General features: G+C 43.6%; 1 protein-coding gene across 1 annotated transcript in view; it reads left to right on the plus strand.

Moving 5' to 3' along the window:
• Epas1 (endothelial PAS domain protein 1) overlaps positions 1-1,277 on the plus strand; it is an 81,965-nt gene extending 80,688 nt beyond the window's left edge. The window contains exon 16 of the mRNA XM_021217690.1: positions 910-1,277. Coding sequence (XP_021073349.1) covers positions 910-1,061 — 152 coding nt within the window. The 3' untranslated portion in view covers positions 1,062-1,277. The remainder of the gene's footprint in view (positions 1-909) is intronic.
• The last annotated feature ends 18,875 nt before the right edge of the window (positions 1,278-20,152 follow it).

Below are 20,152 nucleotides of genomic sequence, written 5' to 3' on the forward strand. Positions count from 1 at the left end.
TCCAGTAATCAGTCAGGTCACGTCCGGGCTCTTGGCACCACAAGACCAAGAGTCTATGTCTTTCCTCAGCTGCTCATTGCCTGAAGTGTACACACATACCACAAGCTTTCTCTGAAAGGTTGCACAGGGGACTCACTGACGGGAGTGTAGACGGGTGATCCAGGAAGTTCAGCTATTGCCACTGAAACACACAAGTGTTCCCACAGACGCCTCTGCTCGGCACAAACAATTTGTGGTCTGAGAAAGAAAATTTCAGAGCCTTGTCTACAGTCTAGCAGAGTTGGGGAAAATTTATAGTTGTGTTCTTAGAATTCTGTCTGAGGAACCCCCCCCCCCGACGCCCTGGACTGATATTTCAGTTCTGTTGTTTACTAGCAGGCGGGCTGGCAAGCCAGAAGGCTTAAAGAGAAAGTTAAAAGTTTAAAGAGAGAATCACACATCACTCGCCCCTGGTATTCACATCTGGACAGCTGTAGTCAGCAAATGACAGGTTTCTCCAGCTGTTGAAAGTGAAGCAAAACTAATTTCAACATAGATCGTTTCTGCTCATAGACTGAAAGCAGAGGTGAACTTAACAAGGGCAGGGCATCTGTTGGTAGGAGTGCAGGCAACAGGAAGTGTGGACCCCAGAAGGAAGGGCACACTGGGACCCAGCTCTGTCTCTCAACTGAGAGAGCTCTGATGTTGCTCCAGCCATCTTTGGATCTCAGCACACTGCTGTGGTATATGTTCTCTTCTGGCTCTGTCCTCTGAACAGGGAATGGAGCCCTAGGGCCAGAGGGCTGCTGCACTGGAAGTTGCCAGAAACTGGAGACACAGTTGTTTGCATGCATGCCCTTTTCCCTGGTCACCTACAGCGGAGCAGGTCTGTGCCTGTCCTCAACAACATCCTCTTCTCGCTCCTCTCAGGTGTGGCCAGTCGACTGCTGGGGCCATCGTTCGAGCCTTACCTGTTGCCGGAACTGACCAGATATGACTGTGAGGTGAACGTGCCTGTGCCTGGAAGCTCCACACTCCTGCAGGGGAGAGACCTTCTCAGAGCTCTGGACCAGGCCACCTGAGCCAGGGCCTCTGGCTGGGCACGCCCCTGCCTGCCCTGCTGTCTTGGCCTGCCAGCTTCACTTCCGTCTGTGTTGCAATTACGTATCTCTAACACCAGCACACTTCTTACGAGATATACTCACCTGGCCTACCGGCCAGGTCACCAAGCAGTGGCCTTTATCTGACATGCTCACTTTATTATCCATGTTTTAAAAATACATAGTTGTTTTACCTGCTATGTTTTACCGTTGATGAAAGTGTTCTGAAATTTTATAAGATTTTCCCCTCCCTCCCTTGAATTACTTCTAATTTATATTCCCCAAAGGTCTCTCTCTCTCATTCAGCATCCATACTAACAACTGTGGTGGCTGCTGCTCCCCCTAGGAAAGCTTTGGCGTCATTCAACTCAAGTGGTCTTGTTCTTGTTGCCAAAGACAAAAAGGATTTTGCTCCACTGTGGATTCTCCCTCTCTCCCCTTCTCCCCCCCCCCACACATCTAATCACCATATTGTAAAATTTTGTGTTTTTAAAGCCAACTCCTTGCTCCGATTTTCATACGACTTAATATGGGGCACAAAAAGCAATGTGAAGAATCAACTCTAGGGTTACCTGTGAAGCCACGCGATGGTGTTCTAAGCTGTTTGGTGATGGCCCCCCCTCTCTCCCCGGGTCCAGTGGATTTTTTTTTTAACTATTATTCAAAAGCAAAACTGAGTTGAGTTTTGTTTTGTTTTATTTTTTAAGAAGAATTTATATCCAGGTCTAGTGTTTATCGTATATATGGGTACTCTGTAATATCTAAAAGCTTAAAAATGGGATCCTGCTCACAAGAATCACTTTTAAGATCTTTTAGGGCTGTTCACTTTATTTTTTCTCATTACTGTAGACCTGTGCAGTACCCACAGGCCTGACTAACCGCCACAGATCTCTCTTTCTCTCTGGTGACTTTTTGCTTTTGTAGTGTGGCAGTGGTGTGACAAACTAGGACTTCCCAGGAGTGAAGTCATTAAGGGGGAACATTGCAGGCTGTCTTTTCATGTTCTCGGTGTATTATGTATATGTGTGCTGTTGTCGCTGTGAGGGCTCCCATGGCAGTCGCAGGCTCTGAGGGCACGTTGCTGGTGGGTTGGCAGGCGGGAAGGAAGCGCTCTCACTTTTCTCAGGCGATGTTGCTAGCCCTTCCAGTGTACTGAGCTATATGATCGCCAGTCTCTCTCCTGCGGCACATTTGGGTGTTTCCACAGCTACCATGAAATGGTTTTAATGGGAATTCACAAAGCAAGTGGGGATTCACAAATGTAGTGACCCAGTCCTTGGAGCTAAACTGGGAGATGGTGCCAGGTAGAGGGTAGCAGGTCTGACCAGCCCTACACCCTGCCACAGATCACAGCTTGCCGGGCAAATGGCCCTGCGAAGCCACGGTGCAGCGCCCCCTGCTGGCGAGCAGCGGGCAGACCTCCAGGGACAGCCTCTAGCTGAGGTCTCAGTCACATGAAGTGTGACACTGAACAGGTAGAAAGCACTGAAAATCGTGTTCCAAGAGCACTTTGTAACTCACTGAGGGGGAGGGGAAGCACCTTTTGGGTTTGTGATACCAATCAACATAAGGTGTTGTTGACTCGGGTACAATAAAACTTTGAACACACACAAAGCCCATCAGGCAAGAGTACAGTAAGCCTAAGGGGACTTGCTGCTCAAACCAAAAATTAACTTTAAAGGTCATTCTACCTGACATTACCTAGGTATAGTGTTGTCCAAGCCGCACATCGGTGCACAGTGTGGCCTGACACACACGCAGGCTGGTGACAGAACTTGAAGGGTTATTGACACGCAAATGCTGGTGTTTGATTTCCTGTGTTGTTGCCTCAGCGTTAAGGGCATTTCCGTTTGCAGTTTTACTAAAGACACTCTGAGAAATATTCTGAGTTTCTTATTAACCTTTCCTGTTCATGTAACAACTTCATGACCATTACTGCATTGTCAAATTCCTACTGACGACATTATAACTGTACGGGAGCTTAACTTTATAAGGAAATGTATTTTGACACTGATATCTTATTAAAGTATTCTGACCCTATCCTGCTGGTGCCTCTTGTTTCCTGTGCATTTATTGTGGGCTGTGCCAATGGGAAAAATAAGGTTCTTACTCAAGAGCACGCAGAAATGAACTTTGGAGATGAACTAGACCAGCTTGAGACCACCCCACAGGAAGTCCGATGAAGGAAGGCGTTTGCGCCTGACGTTGCCTGAGCCCAGGAGCCGTTCTCTATCTTAGGCATTTCTGTAGCTACTGTGTGTCTAGCCAAGGCCCTTTCCCTGCATGCTGGGAGAGAAGGGAAGAAACCACGGGCTCTCCCTTCGGAGACCCACACCAGGCACGGAGGTCCAAGGAGAAGGACACCCTGGGCCAAGGGCATCACTATAGAGTCAAGGTCTTCCTAGGTAGAAAAGAAAAAGTCTTCAGCCAGAGACAGAACACAACGGAAGCTTGCTGTTAGGCATGGACCTGATGGGTCCCTATTCCAGATGTGGCTTCTGTGAAAGCCACTCTTTTGGTGATCAAGGGGGAGGGAGAAGACCAGCAGAATCTCTTAGAGTCAGCCCTATGTAAAATCGGATGTCTCGTCATCCCCCGTGTGCCTGGTGTCTTGGGTTCACAGTGACCTCGTTAGCTCCATCGGCCTAAGCAATGCTACGCGTATGATTTTGTGGGTGAGACTAGGACCCACAGTGACTTACTTCCACGTGTCACACAGTCACCTGGCACAAGCCCCCAGAGCTGTCTGTGAGCTACGGCTGATGCTAGGGCCCATTTACATTTTCAAGTAGAAAATTCCTGTCTGGGCTACAGAGCCGGCTCAGCGATTAAGAGCACTTGCCCTTGTCCAAGGCCAGGGTTTCATTTCTAATGCCCACACGATGGCTCACAACTATCTATAATCCAGTCCCAGTGGCTCTGATGTCTACTTTTGGTGCCTTCATGGGCACCAGGTATGCACATTGTACACATACACACACGTTAAGCAAAACATACCACGCACAATAACAAATCTAAGAGGAAATTTTTAAAAAGAACACTCCAGTTAGTCTTAGTTTAACTCTAGGCATTGTGGGTATTCTGTTCTTCTCTTCCTGACTTGACCTCTGGACCTTGGGGTGGAGTGTCTGGGTCCGGCCAAACTCCCCCTCACCTTCATCCACCATCTTGGGCTTCCTGAAAACATCAGCTCTCCTCCTCCCCGGCCCTTCTGAGAATGGCACACTTCTGGAGGAGCATTCCCCTGGTCCCCAGTGACTTCAGAGGGGCCTATAATGCTGTCCTTTGACTTTAACCCCATACCTAAAGCTCTGGCTGACCCTCCAGGCCCTGGTGGAGTGGGCACAGTATTCAGTGCCTCTGACTTCAAAGTTCAGCCAGCAAGCAAAGGGGAAAGATAAGATGCCATCGTTCCTGGTGGGGTGGTAGGAATTTGGTCTTCTTTGGGGTATGTGAGCATAAGACCCAGTGCCCACATCAGCCACTGCTACTTCACATATTGTATCAGGGTGTTCAGGAAGGATTGGTCTGCCTGTTCCCGATTTTACATTGTGGTTTAGGAGCAGGTATGTTCCGGCATGTGGTGCACACAGCAGCGGGATCAGGTCCCCACATGAAAGTGAGAGCTGTTGAGCCTCTTGAGCGCCTCCTGGCTCTAGGTGTCCCCTCTCTCAGTGGGGCATGCTATCTCAGCCAAAGTGTGTGTACACGGTATCCTCCAAACCAGAACACTTTCTGGGAGAGGAACTCAGACCCCAAGGTTGGAGCACCAGGGGCTCCTCCTTACCCCGTGGAGCTAGATCAACCCTATCCCCTCGAAGCGGGACAGATTGGTCCAATGCTGGACTGTGGTTTAGCTGAAGATGTGATACAGACGCATTTCCTCTATGACCTCTAAGCTTCAACCATCTCCTGCCTTTTTTTTCCTCTTTGCCTGCTCCTCCTCTGCTTTTGTGAAAAGGGAATGTGAACTCTGTAGCGGAGCGGTCAGATTAACCTGTCCTTTTACTCTGGGATATCCCCAGATCAGCAAAGGCAACTCTGGATATACCGAGGGAAGGTTGAACCCTACTCTACTCTAAGTTTTCAACTTCTAGATATTTTAGCAAAGGAGACCAAATCCCTGGGAAACAAAGCCTTTAAGTCACCTGCCTGTCATACAGAGATGAGAGGCATGGCTAGGAGCCGAACCCAGGCCAGTGTCGTAGCGACAGACAGGACCTCCCACACATTTGACTATTCCCCAACATGGCCAGTTCTCAGCCAACCCCTACAGCTTCTTCACCTCCCCACAGGAACGTTTAAGACAGGCTTAAGAACACAGTCTTGCTCAATGGAATGATGTACTTTGGATAGATTAAAAAAAAAAAGTGAAGGGCAAGAAACAATCAGGTTCCACTATAGAGAAGTCAAGAGTTATAATTTCTTGTGCCTCTCTCCCTCTTTGTTAACATTACTATGGTATAGATGCCAGGATGAATGAGTCAACATCAATACATTATTTAAAGTTTGTACTGTAGGAGTAGGCATGAGATGACTAAGTAGTTATGACCACTGACTGCTCTTCCAGAGGATTTAGGTTCAATTCCCAGCATCCACATGGGCTCATAACACTGTAACTCCAGCCACAGATGATCTGATGTCCTCTTCTGGTCTCCTTGGGGACCAGGCATGCATATGGTACATCTACAAACATATAGGCAAAACACCATAGACATAAAATAAGTAAATACAATTTTTAAAATATTGGCTATAAAATTGGTACAGTTTTTAACCTGATTTTTTTCTTGCCCTTCACTTTAAAAAAAAAAAAAAAATCTATCCAATCTGTCCAAAGCACATTGCATTGAGCAAGACTATGCCCTTAAGCCTCTCTTAAACTTTAGGGGGGGGGGTGTTGTTTTTTGTTTTGGTTTTGGTTGGTTGGTTGGTTGGATGGATGTTTTTTCGAGACAGGGTTTCTCTGTATAGCCCTGGCTGTCCTGGAACTCACTCTGTAGACCAGGTTGGCCTTGAACTCACAGAGTTCCTCCTGCCCCTGAGTTCCAAGTGCACAGCATTTGCTTTGTCTTGCTTACCTTGAGTTTTGGGACACATGCTCTGAGGATATCCCTTAATTCAGACCTCTCACGTGGTCTTCTGCCTAGGCAGAGGTGATGGGTGAGGGCAGGAGACCTCGAAGGCCAATGCTGTTCTCAGCACTTTATATCAAGAGCACACGTGGTCCCAACTTACCGTGGCTGGCGAGAACCTTGGTCCCTTGGCTGAGCTGGTGTCTGTCAGCTCTCTCTACTGTAAACTTGCTGGCTTTTCGGGGGAAGCCATGTCTTAGGAAGTGGTTACATGGTGGTGATGGAGGGAGCACATGACAAAGGAAGAGGAGAAAAGAAATACTTGCAAGAGCAAAGATGAAGGGAAGGTGAGTGGATCTTGAGAGAAGCCATGGGAATCAGGCAGGGAGCTCTGGAGAGAGGCAAGGGCAGCTGGACATTCTGACAGAGAGACAGCAGAGGATGGAACAGGGACATAGTCAGGGAGAATGAGTGATGGGAGGGTGATGACCTAGCTCCAGTCAGACTGCTTCTATCCCCAGGGAGCAAACCCTGGCCTGAGAGTAGGGTTGTGGGAAGTTAAGGACACACAGTGTGAAATAGTCATACTGGAAATGTGGGTTGAGGACCGGTGTCAGGAGTGATGGGGAGGTACAGTCCTATATGGACCATTATCACAGTCACTGTTTTCAGTGAATGCTGCAAACAGGGCCTGTGGGAGGCCTCAGCAGGTGAAGGCACTTTTTGCCAAGCCTGACAGCCTGAGTCCTATCCTGGAGATCCAGTTCGGTCCTTAGGACCCATGTGGTAAAGGAAGAAAAATGGGCCCTTCAAGTTGTCCTCTGACCTCTACAAGTACACCACAGCATGCATGCATGCTGCTGCCTTCCCAACACACCAAGTGAATAAATAACCTTTAGCAGGGCAGTGATGGCGCATGCCTTTATTCTCAGCACTCGGGAGGCAGAGGCAAGGGGATTTCTGAGTTCGAGGCCAGCATGGTCAACAGAGTGAGTTCCAGGACAGCCAGGGCTACACAGAGAAACCCTGTCTGGGAAAACAAAAGCAAAACAACAGCAACAACCAAAAACAAAAACAAAATAAATAGCCTTTAAAGTGAATGTGGTGGCACAGGCCTTTAATCCCAGCACTTGGGAGGCAGAGGCAGGCAGATTACTCTGAGTTAGTTTGAGGCCAGTCTGCCCTATGGAGTGAGTTCCAGGACAGCTAGGGCTACATAAATGAACACTGTCTCAAAAGCAAAGCAAACCAAATCAAATCAAAGCCCTTCAAACAAAACAAAAAGAGTGTCCGTTGCAATGGACTGTGAAATTTAAGTTGCATAATGAGCAAAGAAAAATAATTAAGAGGTGATTGTCAATGAAAGCAAAGGGTGAGGTTAGGAAATTGTTTGATTCTTGAGTCACTTAATGATCAGAGAAAGGGACCCAAGGGGAGAGAGAGAAGGTGGGGGAGCAAGGTTGTCAGAGGGAAGGAGACCTCACAGGTTAACCACAGGCCCAGTGATAACACACCTAGGTATTCTAAAGAAGTACAAATACTGAGTTCAGATGAGCGCTACACACAAATGTCTAAGCACCATTTTTCATAGTAACCAAGAAATGAAAACAGCCTGGCTTTCACAGAAGCACAGGTCACTGAGGCTCTGGTGTAGCTCTCCAATGCAATAGACACACTGATCACCCAGAGGAGCATGTTGGACCCAAGCAACAGGAGGGGGATCACAGGAGTCAGGCTCAGAACAGCCCATCCTCCCTCGTTTTATGTTTATTACACTCTGAAAAGGCAAAAAAGTAAATGGAGAACAGATCTTTGTCAGAGCATAAGGGTAAGGGACAGTTTGAAAAGAAAGGGACACTATGCACGAGTTCTTTGAAAAACTGAAATTATTCTATATACTCTATGATTATTATGAGGATTTACACGCATACACAACACCACCACCATGATAGGAGGGGAATTTTTACAATGTGTGAACTTTAAAATAGAGCAAGATCTGAAGTTTCTGAAGTGGTTGGAATAAATGGAGAAGGTCTGAAGGAAGCTTGTTCTGGAACAGGGGACAGTAGAGGTCAGAGAGAGAGAAGAACCAGGGATCGTGACTGGGGGGTGCGAGCAGGGCTGACAGCCTGGCCATCAGCGGGGAGGGGGAGGAGTCCTGATTAAGAAGCAGAGGAGAGCCCTGAGGATGCTCTGCAAAGATCTGGAAAGTGGGGAGGGGTGGGAGGGGATAGCAGATGTGCAGGTCATGGGTACAAGGGCTGAGTGCTGATTGGTGGCCTGGCAAGCTTGGTCTATCCTGACTTCTGAGATAAAGAGACTAGAGGACATCATGAATCATTTCTGGTAGTATCTCAGAAGCTCAAGTCTGGGCAGACCTCTCCTGGAGCATGGCAGAGAGAGAGAGAGAGAGAGAGAGAGAGAGAGAGAGAGAGTCTGACAATCCCTCAGTATCTATGAGAACTCCCCACGAGCCATCCACGTGTGCACTCTGAACACATGGGTTCGTATGTGTTTAACTTTGCTTTCCAGAAGCAAGTATAAGAGTCGCCAGGGCAGCTCCCTCCCTTTCTGTCCAATCTGGGTTTTAACCCATACGAGGGGGCCCAATATTGGACAAAGAAAAGAAGGAGACAGTTGCAGCTAGGAGACCCAGTTGGCTCCAAACAAAGGACGCTTCCCAACCCTCATTAGCCTGGGTGAGCGAGGGAAGCTGAGCATGAACCCTGACAATAGTTAGGGAGCCTCATGAAGGGCCAAGGCATGGCTCCAACATTCAACTATGGGTGGTAGGGATGCCTCAGATTGGGGTAAACTGGCAGGAGGGGGGGTTGGGAATGCAAAAATATGTGTGTTCATTCATGATGCTTAAATCCCAGAGCGCTTACTGCAGCAGTCAGGTTGGTTTCTGTCTGAGGGTCAGTCATTCTGAAGGAAGCCACTGCGGACTGGGATCGGGTATTAGGGTAGTTACAGGCTCTATCTAACAAGGGGGGGGGTGTCCAACACTATCAAGAGAGTGGGGCTCATTTATTTAAAAAGATAATAGCATGCCCCTGCACTCCTCTAATAAAAAAAATAACCTGAGTGAAAGGAATTGGTAACCCTACAGTATTATGGATAGCTGGGGTAGCCAACCCTACATGCTATGTCCCTCTCCAGGCACCATACTTTATCAGAGATATAGAACAACAAAAATCGATTCAAAGAAAGATGACCAAAATGGCTAAGGGACTCTCAACTATATCAACAAATTGAATTAAAGTATACAAGGAAGTGTTTCCAGAGAATTTAAGATTCTAGGAAGCTCAAAGCCCATCTTCACACACTTGGAAAGACAGTAAACGGGGTTGTTCCAGGTGCACCCAGGATGGACACAGGCCACCAGAGGAGGGGCAGAGCTCTGTCTGTACGGCCTATCCAGAGCCGCCTCTCTCCTCAGCTTGCTGTTCATGTTTTCTCAGTATGACAAAGAAAGTATAGGAGAGATGAAGAACATGATGTCCTGCATGATCCATAGGAAGCTCTTTGTGCAGGCCATGTGGGGCCTCAGAGATGGCTGGACCTGGGGACAGGGAATGAAGAGAAGAGAGTGGTCTTGCCCCTGAAATGGAGGCAGAAAATTATGTTCACTAGAGAGTTTTAAACCATTCCCTTTGTTGCTATTGATTTGGACTGTGTGATTCTTGGAGATACTGTAGAATGCCACCAAAAGCCAGTGACTAAGGCAACAAGTCCCACCAGTTGAAATGACCCTTAAATGAAAGCCCTAAGGAGATCCGCCTCACACCTAGTTGGTCTCTCCTCTGGGAACAGCATACTAGTTCCCTGGGACAAGCACTTGATGCAACGTTTATCTTACATCAAGAGATAATGTGCAGAGAAAGTACACCTTTAGCACAGCTCCACATGGCACAGCCAGATGCCAACTGAAGATGGACAGGTGACAGAGTCCCTGGGAGAAGTCATATTAGCCACATCTCTCCCTTACCATCACCCTCAGGGAATGTGGTCTATATTCAGGGGTGGATCTGTGACACAAATGACAACATACCTCAATGGCTTCTCTGTCAAGGGTTTCTACTGGATCGAATTATGGGAGGGGCCTCAAGCAAATTTCAAAGGAGGAAAATTCTTCAGATGAAGCTCACCCCTGTTCTTCGAAGTGTCAGCCTCTCCCAGGACAGATATGTTGAAAATGGTCTCTATTAAGGGCAGCCAGAGGACAATTAAATATAGTGTCACCCTTTAGGATGCAACACCAGAAACGAAGATACTTGTAAAAACCAAGGAAATCTGAACAAAGTAAGGGCTTTCATTCCAAAAAATGTGCCATTTCCTCCCAAATAATTGGTTCATTGGGTTTTGTTTTGTTTTGTTTTGTTTTTTTTAAAGAGTCTCCTAGCAATAAAATATATGATTTGCTGGGAGTGAATTTGACAATTCATCTTGATCTTTGTAAAGTACTACTCCAAAAATAAAGTGTATTTAAAATTGATCCCTGTAAAACATATATGCAAAAAACTATAAGAAGGCATGCAATGCAAGTGGCATGCAAATGAATATGCAAAAATATGCAAAAACCCTATAAGAAGGCATGCAATGCAAACAGTATGCAAATGAGCAAATTCAAGGGAATATTAACTGTTACAACAGCAATATTAATTCAAGGGAAGGGAATGTCCAAGTGTACACTGACAGAACCATGGGGAGAGGCAGCGCCACAGTCAACAGCACCAGCTGCTCTGGCAAAGAACCAGGCTCAGGACCAGGCACCCACAGCGTGGCTTATAATCATTTGTAACTCCAGGTGCTGAGGATATGATTTGTTTTGATTGCTGAAGACACTAGTTATACAGGTGGTGCCTATACATACATGTAGGGTACAATGCACACATTTGACTTAAATAAAGAAATCTAAAATGCAATGACTGTGTAGTATAAAGTAAAGTAGGACTGATATATACTAAATAATAGCAAGAAGATAGAAAATGGAAATGGAATTAAGCAGGATGGAGTCTTTGAATTATACAGAAAGAAGTAGATATACTAATTGTGTTTGACCTTAATAAGTGATAGGTGTATATTACAATTGCTTTGGTGACCACAGAAGAATTTTAAAGTAATATATGACAAGACAAACAGGGAAATTTAAATTATATTTTTTAAAAGTATGCGCAAAAAAGAGTAGCAGGGCAAATGGAAGCCAACCAGTGAGATACGAGGTTAAATCTACCTTATCAGTTGTATAAAACACACTTTATAAGTAAAGATGCAAATGAGAGAAAAAGGCAAAAAGGATACAATGCAGATGCTGACTGAAGAAAGGAGTGGAGCCCACCCCAGTGCCTGACAGAAGGGACTAGAGCCCATCCCAGTGACTAATAGAAAGGACCCACACCAGTGCCTAACAGAGAGGACCGGAATCCACACCAGTGCCTAACAGAGAGGACCGGAATCCACACCAGTGCCTAACAGAGAGGACCGGAATCCACACCACTGCCTATCACTAGAACCCTCCTCAGCATCTAACACTAGAACCCACCCTAGTGCCTAACAGAAAGGCTTTACATAAGAAACCAAACACCAGGAGCAGGAGCAACAGTTCACAGAAACAGGGTCCTCAATAGTAAGGGGCAGTTGTGCTGTGCCTGCCTGTTGACTTTCCTTCCATTTGCAGTGGTGTGGGATCAAACTCAAGGCCTCACACATGATATACATGCCTTCTCTTAGTAATACTGTATTTATAAATGCCTGGTAAGCCTTTTTAAGAAAAGTAGAAAACCTACAGTCTTAGTAGGAGATTTTATCGAATGTCATTCCATGGCTGATAGAACAAGTAGGAAAGACAGGAAGGTCAAGGCAGTGAAGATGCACATGCAGATGGATGTACTGTTTTCAAACAAGTATCTGGTTAGGGACTGATCCAGAATATATAAATAATGCCTATACACCATCAACTAGAAAGTAACCCAGTTTAAGCACAGTCAAAAGACTTGAATAGACATTTTTTTAAGAAGGTAGACAAAGGGCCATAAACTTAGTCACTATATATTGTTGCTAACAGGAAATGCAAAGCACAATAAAGCCCCACTTCACAGACTGCTGGAGTGAGTGAATCCTAAGTGGACATCAATGTTGTTGGGGTATGAATTGTCTTTGCATCTAGAACTTTCTAGAAACCTTTCTCAACAGAGCTACCATACAATCCAGAAGCTCCACTCCAAGGCACACATCCAAGAGAATTAAAATACATTTGTACAAAGGAACTTTGTGTTCAAATGTTTCATAGTAGCTGCTTTATTCCTAAGTCTCCAAAGGGGATATGACCCAGATAGCAAACAACTGGTGGATAGATAAGCTTCATGAGGTATGCCCATACTAGGGAATATTATCAACCATAGAAAATGGTGAAGAATTGAAGAATTTCAGAAGATGCTGTGTGGAAGTTGCTGAGCAGAAGACCACACACTGCATGACTTCACTTACATGAAATGTTCAGAACAAGTAAATCCAGAGACAGAACTAAGTCTGCAGTTTCCCAGGCCTGAGAAAGGAGAAATGGTGATGGTTCTCCTTGGGATTGTGAAAACGTGGAGGTAGACATGGTTTCATAATTCTGTTAAGACACTGAACACCACTGAGCTGTACACTTTAAAGGGTCTTGACATGTAGATTTTTATCCCCATGAAAATGAAATAATGATATAGTAAGTTAAAGTTCACTGTGTCACAGCACCCAGAGCTGATCCTGTGCCGCAGCCCTACATACCCAATTACTGCCAGAAAAGAGCTGGTCTCCCAGGAGTGCTGGCACTTGTGAGTACTGGTAAGACTACCACTTCATTTCAAATTGCTGGCCCAAGAGGGATCCTCCCAGAGCCATCAGGACACAGGAACAAAGAAACAGTATAGGACAGGATCCTTCTGGTTTCTGTCTGCACCCCAGAGCTGACCCTATGCCACAGCTCTCCGTACCCAAATTCCTCCCAGAGACAACTGGTCTCCAAGGAGTACTGACACACAGGCTTGGAGAAGGGACAAGTTACAGTCAGGGACAGCAAGACCAGCTAACACCAGAGATAACCAGATGGCAAAAGGCAAGGTCAAGAACATAAGCAACAGAAACGAAGGCTACTTGGCATCATCAGAACCCAGTTCTCCCACCATAGTGAGCCCTGGATACACCTAACACACCATAAAAGCAAGACTCTGGTTTAAAAATCACATCTCATGATGATGATAGAGGACTTGAAGAAGGACATAAATAACTCCCTTAAAGAAATACAGGAGACCACAGGTAAACAGCTAGAAGCCCTTAAAGAGGAAACACAAGCTCTCTCTTGAATTCTTGCTCTAGCTCTGTCCTCTACCTCCTGCTCCCCCCTGATCTCCATTGCCCTTCCCCTGCTCTCTGAGTACTCATGGACAGCCTCTACTTCACTGCCCCCCCTCTCTTTCTCTATCTCTACTACCCTCTCAACTCCCCTCTCCATGAATAGAGAATAAACTATACTATACTATTAAAAAAAAAAAGAGGAAACACAAAAATCCCTTTAAAAATTACAGAAAAACACAACCAAACAGATGAAGGAATTGAACAGAACTATCTAGGATCTAAAAAGGGAAATAGAAACAATAAAGAAATCACAAAGGAAAACAACCCTGGAGATAGAAAATGTAGGAAAAAGATCAGGAGTCATAGATGCAAGCATCACCAACAGAATACAAGAGATAGAAGAGAGAATCTCAGGTATAGAAGATACCATAGAAAACATTGACACAACAGTCAAAGAAAATGCAAAAGCAAAAAGCTCCTAACCCAAAACATCCAGGAAATCCAGGACACAATGAGAAGACAAAACTTAAGGATAATAGGTGTAGAAGAGAGTGATGATTCCCAACTTAAAGGGACAGTAAATATCTTCAACAAAATTATAGAAGAAAACTTCCCTAACCTAAAGAAAGAGATGCCCATGAACATACAAGAATCCTACAGAATTCCAAATAGATTGGACCAGATTAAAAATTCCTCCCTTCACATAATAGCCAAAACGCCAAATGCACAAAAAAGGAAAGACTATTAAAAGCAGTAAGGGAAAAAGGTCAAATAACATATAAAGACAGGCCTATCAGAATTATACCAGAATTCTCACCAGAGACTATGGAAGCTAGAAGATCCTGGGCGGGTGTCATATAGATTCTAAGAGAACACAAATGCCAGCCCAGACTACTATACCCAATAAAACTCTCAATCACAATAGATGGAGAAACTAAGATATTCCATGACAAAGCCAAATTTACAAAATATCATTCTACAAGCCCAGTTGTACAAAGGATAATAGATGGAAAACATCAAAGCAAGAAGGGGAACTATACCCTAGAAAAAGCAAAAAAGTAATTTTATTTCAATAAACCCAAAAGAAGATAGTCACACAAACATAAAAATAACATCAAAAGTAACAGGAAGAAACAATCACTATTCCTTAATGTCTCTTAACATCAGGGGACTCAATTCCTCAATAAAAAGACATAGACTAACAAACTGGGTACGTAAACAGTACCCAGCTTTTTGCTGCATACTGGAAACACATCTCAGTGTCAAAGACGAACACTACCTCAGAGTAAAAGGCTGCAAAACTACTTTCCAAGCAAATGGTCTCAAGGAACAAGCCGGAGTAGCTATTCTAATATCAGACAAAATCGCCTTTCAACCAAAAGTTATCAAAAAGTATAAGGAAGGACACATCATGCTCATCAAAGGAAAAAGCTACCAAGAACAACTCTCAATTATGAACATCTATGTTCCAAATGCAAGGGCACCCACACTCATAAAAGAAACTTTACTAAAGTTCAAAACACACATGGCACCTCACACAATAATAATGGGAGAATTCAACACCCCACACTCATCAATGGAGAGATCATGGAGACAGAAATTAAACATAGACACAGTGAAACTAATAGAAGTTACGGACCAACCTGTGAATGTTCTATGCCCCAGTATAGGGGAATGCCAGGGCCAGGAAACAAGAATGGGTGGGCTGGTGAACAGGGAAAGGGGATAGGGGATAGGGGATTTTCAGAGGGGAAACTAGGAAAGGGGATAATATTTGAAATATAAATAAAGAAAATATCTAATAAAAATAAATCAAAGAAATTCCAGTGGAAAAACAAAACAAAAATGCCCCCCATTGCTCTCTGTCCCTCATCTGGCTGGCTTCCTGTCCACCCTAGCATAAATTAGTTTGGTTAAAAATTTTATCTTAACAGAGCCATGTAATATGTGTTATTATGTAAAGCATTTTGGTTTGTTTTTAAGATATATATATATATATATATATATATATATATATATATATATTTGGTATATGGGTTACATAGTTTTTAGTCACTGTATAATATTCTTTTGGGTAAATATAAATACACGGTAGTTTGTTTATCTGTTGTCTTATTGGCGGTCACCTGAATTATATTTGTTCTTGAGTTATTATGAATAAACCTGCTATGAACATTCTTCTAGAAGAAGAAGAAGAAGAAGAAGTTGTTGTTGTTGTTGAAGAAGTTAGTTATGGACCAAGTAGATTAGATTTAACAGATATCTATAGAACATTTCATCCTAAATAAAAAGAATATACCTTCTTCTCAGCACCTCTTCTCCAAAATTGACCATATAATTGGTCGCAAAACAGACCTCAGCAGATATTAGAAGATTGGAATAATCCCATGCATCCTATCAGATCACTACAGATTAAGGATGATCTTCAATAGCAACAAAAACAACAGAAAGCCCACATTCATGTGGAAGCTGAACAATGCTCTATTCAGTGATACCTTGGTCAAGGAAGAAATAAAGAAAGAAACTAAAGACTTTTTAGAAGTTAATGAAATTGAAGGTACAACATAACCAAAGTTATGGGACACAATGNAAGCAGTGCTAAGAGGAAAACACATAGCTCTGAGTGCCTCCAAAAATAAACTGGAAAGAGCATACACTAGCAGCTTAACAGCACACCTGAAAGCGATAGAACAAAAAGACACAAATATACTCAAGAGGAATAGACAGCAGGAAATAAACTCAGGGCTGAAATCAACCAAGTAGAAACAAAAAGAACTATATAAACAATCAACAAAACCAGGAGCTGGTTCTTCTAGAAAATCAACAAGATAGATAAACCCTTAGCCAGGCTAACCAGAGGACACAGAGACAGTACCCAAATTAACAAAATCAGAAATGAAAAGAGAGATATATAACAACAGAAACTGAGGAAATTAAAAAAATATCAGATCCTACTACAAAAGCCTATACTTAACACAGCTGGAAAATCTGGATGAAATGGACAATTTTCTAGACAGATACAAAATATCAAAGTTAAATCAGGATCACATAAATCATCTAAATAGTCCCATAACCCCTAAAGAAATAGAAGCAATTATTAAAAGTCTTCCAACCAAAAAATGTCCAGGAACAGGTGGGTTTAGTGCAGAATTCTATCAAACCTTCAAATAAGACCTAATACCAATACTCTTCAAACTATTTCACAAAACAGAAACAGAAGGAATACTACCAAATTCATTCTCTGAAGGCACAGTTAAACTGATTACCAAAACCTCACAAAGACCCAACAAAGAAAGAGAACTTGAGACCAATTTTCCTTAAAATTTTCGATGCAAAAATAATCAATAAAATACTCGAAAACGGAATTCAAGAACACATCACAATGATCATTCACCCCACAATCGAGTACGTTTCATCCTAGGGATGCAGGGATGGTTCAATATATGGAAACCCATCATTGTAATCTACTACATAAACAAACTCAAATTAAAAAAAAGAAAAGATCATTTCACTAGATGCTGAGAAAGCATTTGACAAAATTCAACATCCCTTCATTTTAAAAGTCTTGGAAAAATCAGGAATTCAAGGCCCAGACCTAAACATAGTAAAAGCAATATACAGCAAACCAGTAGCCAACATCAAACTAAATGAAGAGAAACATGAAGCAATCCCACTAAAATCAGGGACTGGACAAGGCTGCCCACTTTCTCCCTACCTATTCAATATAGTACTCAAAGTCCTAGCCAGATCAATGAGACAACAAAAGGAAATCAAGGAGATACAAATTAGAAAGGAAGAATTCAAAATATTATTATTTGCAAATGATATGATAGTATACATAAGTGACCCAAAAAATTCCACCAGAGAACGCCTAAACCTAATAAACAACTTCAGTGAATTAGCTGGATCTAAAATTAACTCAAATAAATTAGTTGCCTTCCTCTACTCAAAGGATAAATAGGCTAAAAAAGAAATTGGGGAATCAACACCCTTCACAATAGTCACAAACAATATAAAATATCTTGGCGTGACTCTAAACAAACAAGCAAAAGATCTGTATGACAAGAACGTCACGTCTCTGAAGACAGAAATAGAAGTCCTGAGAAGACGGAAAGACCTCCCATGCTCATGGATTGGCAGGAGTAATATAGTAAAAATGGCCATCTTGCCAAAAGCAATCTACAGATTCAATGCAATCCCCATCAAAATTCCAACTCAATTTTTCATAGAGTTAGAAAGGGCAATTCTCAAATTCATTTGGAATAACAAAAACCCCAGGATAGTGAAAACTATTCTCAACAATAAAAGAACTTCTGGGGGGAATAACCACTCCTTACCTCAAGCTGATAAAAACTGCATGGTATTGGTACAGTGACAGGCAGGTCGATCAATAGAATAGATACACTGATCCAATAGAAGAGAAAGTGGGGGAAAGACTAGACTTAGAACACATGGGCACAGGTAAAAAGGTCCTGAACAGAACACCAATGGTTTATGCTCTAAGATTAAGAATCAACCAAAGTGGGGCGCCTGGAGAGATGGCACAGCAGTTAAGAGCACTGACTGCTCTTCCAAAGGTCCTGAGTTCAAATCCCAGCAATCACATGGTGGCTTACAACCATCCCTAATGAGATCTGACTCCCTCTTCTGGGGTTTCTGAAGACAGCTACAGTGTACTTACATATAATAAATAAGTAAAACAAACAAACAAACAAACAAACAAAAACAAAAAAGACACCTTTAGCCAGGGGTGGTGGTGCACGCCTTCAATCCCAGCACTCGGGAGGCAGAGGCAGGTGGATTTCGAGGCCAGCCTGGTCTACAAAGTGGGTTCCAGGACAGCCAGGGCTATACAGAGAAACCCTGTCTTGAAAAACAAAACAAAAACAAACAAACAAGAATCAACAAATGGGACCTCAAAATTGCAAAACTTCTCTCAGACAAAAAACAGTCAATAGGACAAAACTGCAACCAACAGATTGGGAAAAGATCTTTGCCGATCTCACATCTGATAGAGAGCTAATATCCAATATATACGAAGAACTCAAGAAGTTAGACTCCAGAGAACCAAAGAACTCTATTAAAAATGGGGAACAGAGCTAAACAGAGAATTCTCAACTGAGGAAACTCTGAATGACTGAGAAGCACCTAAAAAAATGTTCAACATCCTTAATCATCAGGGAAATGCAAATCAAACCCACAATGAGATGCTACCTCACACCAGTCAGAATGGCTAAGATCAAAAACTCAGGTGACAGCAGATACTGGTGAGGATGTGGAGAAAGAGGAACACTCCTCCATTGCTGGTGGGATTGCAAGCTTGTACAACCCTCTGGAAATCAGTCTGGCAGTTCCTCAGAAATTTGGACATAGTACTATCTGAGGACCCAGCTATACCACTCCTGGGGCGTACACCCAGAAGATACTCCAACATGTGATAAGGGCACATTCTCTACTATGTTCATAGCAGCCTTATTTATAATAGCCAGGAGTTGGAAAGAATCCTGATCTCCCTAAACAGAGGAATGGATACAGAAAATGTGGTACATTTACACAATGGAATACTTCTCAGCTATTAAAAGCAATGGCTTCATGAAATTTGCAGGCAAATGCATGGGACTTGAAAATATCCTTCTGAGTGAGGTGACTCAGTCACAAAAGAACACACACAGTATGTATTCACTTTATATGTGGATATTAGCCCAAATGTTCAGAATACACAAGATTCAATTCACAGACCATATGAAGCCCAAGAAGAAGGAAGACCAAATTGTGGATTCTTCAGTGCTTCTTAGAAGGGAGAACAAAATACTCATAGGAGGAAATATGGAGCCAAAAAAAATGTGGAGCAGAGACTGAAGTAAAGGTCATCCAGAGACTGCACCACCTGAGGATCCATCTCATATACAGACACCAAACCAGGACAATATTGTGGATGCTGGGTAGTGCTTGCTGATGGAAGCCTGATAGGGCTGTCTCCTGAGAAGCTCTGCAAGAGCCTGACAAATACATAGGTGGATGCTCGCAGCCCGCCATTGAGCTGAGCGCAGGGGTCCCTGATGGAGGAGTTGGAGAAGGGACTGGAGGAGCTGAGGGGGTTTGCAGCCCATGGAGGGAGCAACAGTGTCAACAGGCCAGACCCCCCTGGATTTCCTGAGTACTGAAACACCAACCAAAGAATACACATGGAGGGACCCATGGCCATATTGTGGCAAGGACGGCCTTGTTGGCATCAGTGGGAGGAGCGGCCCTTGGGCCTGAGGGTGCTTGATGCCCCAGGGTAGGGGAATGCTAGTGTGAGAAGATGGGAGTGCATGGGTGCATAGGGGAGCACTCTCATAGAGGCAGGGGGAGGGGGAATGGGATAGAGAGTTTCCAAAGGGGAGACCTAGAAAGGGGAAACATTTGAAATGTAAATAAAGAAAATATCCAATAAAAAATCAAAATAAATTTTGTCTCTGTACCTATATCCTTTCATGGGTATTTTGTTCCTTATTCTAAGGAGGAATGGAGTATCCACACGATGGTCATCCTTCTTTAGAGCTAAGATGAAAGGATGGACTATCCAGAGACTACCCCATCTGGGGATCCATCCCATCATCAGCCACCAAACCCAGATACTAATGTACATGCCAGCAAGATTCTGCTGAAGGGACCCTGATA

The sequence above is a fragment of the Mus pahari genome, chromosome 18, assembly GCF_900095145.1.
Source record: "Mus pahari chromosome 18, PAHARI_EIJ_v1.1, whole genome shotgun sequence".
NCBI classification, from domain to species: Eukaryota; Metazoa; Chordata; class Mammalia; order Rodentia; family Muridae; genus Mus; species Mus pahari.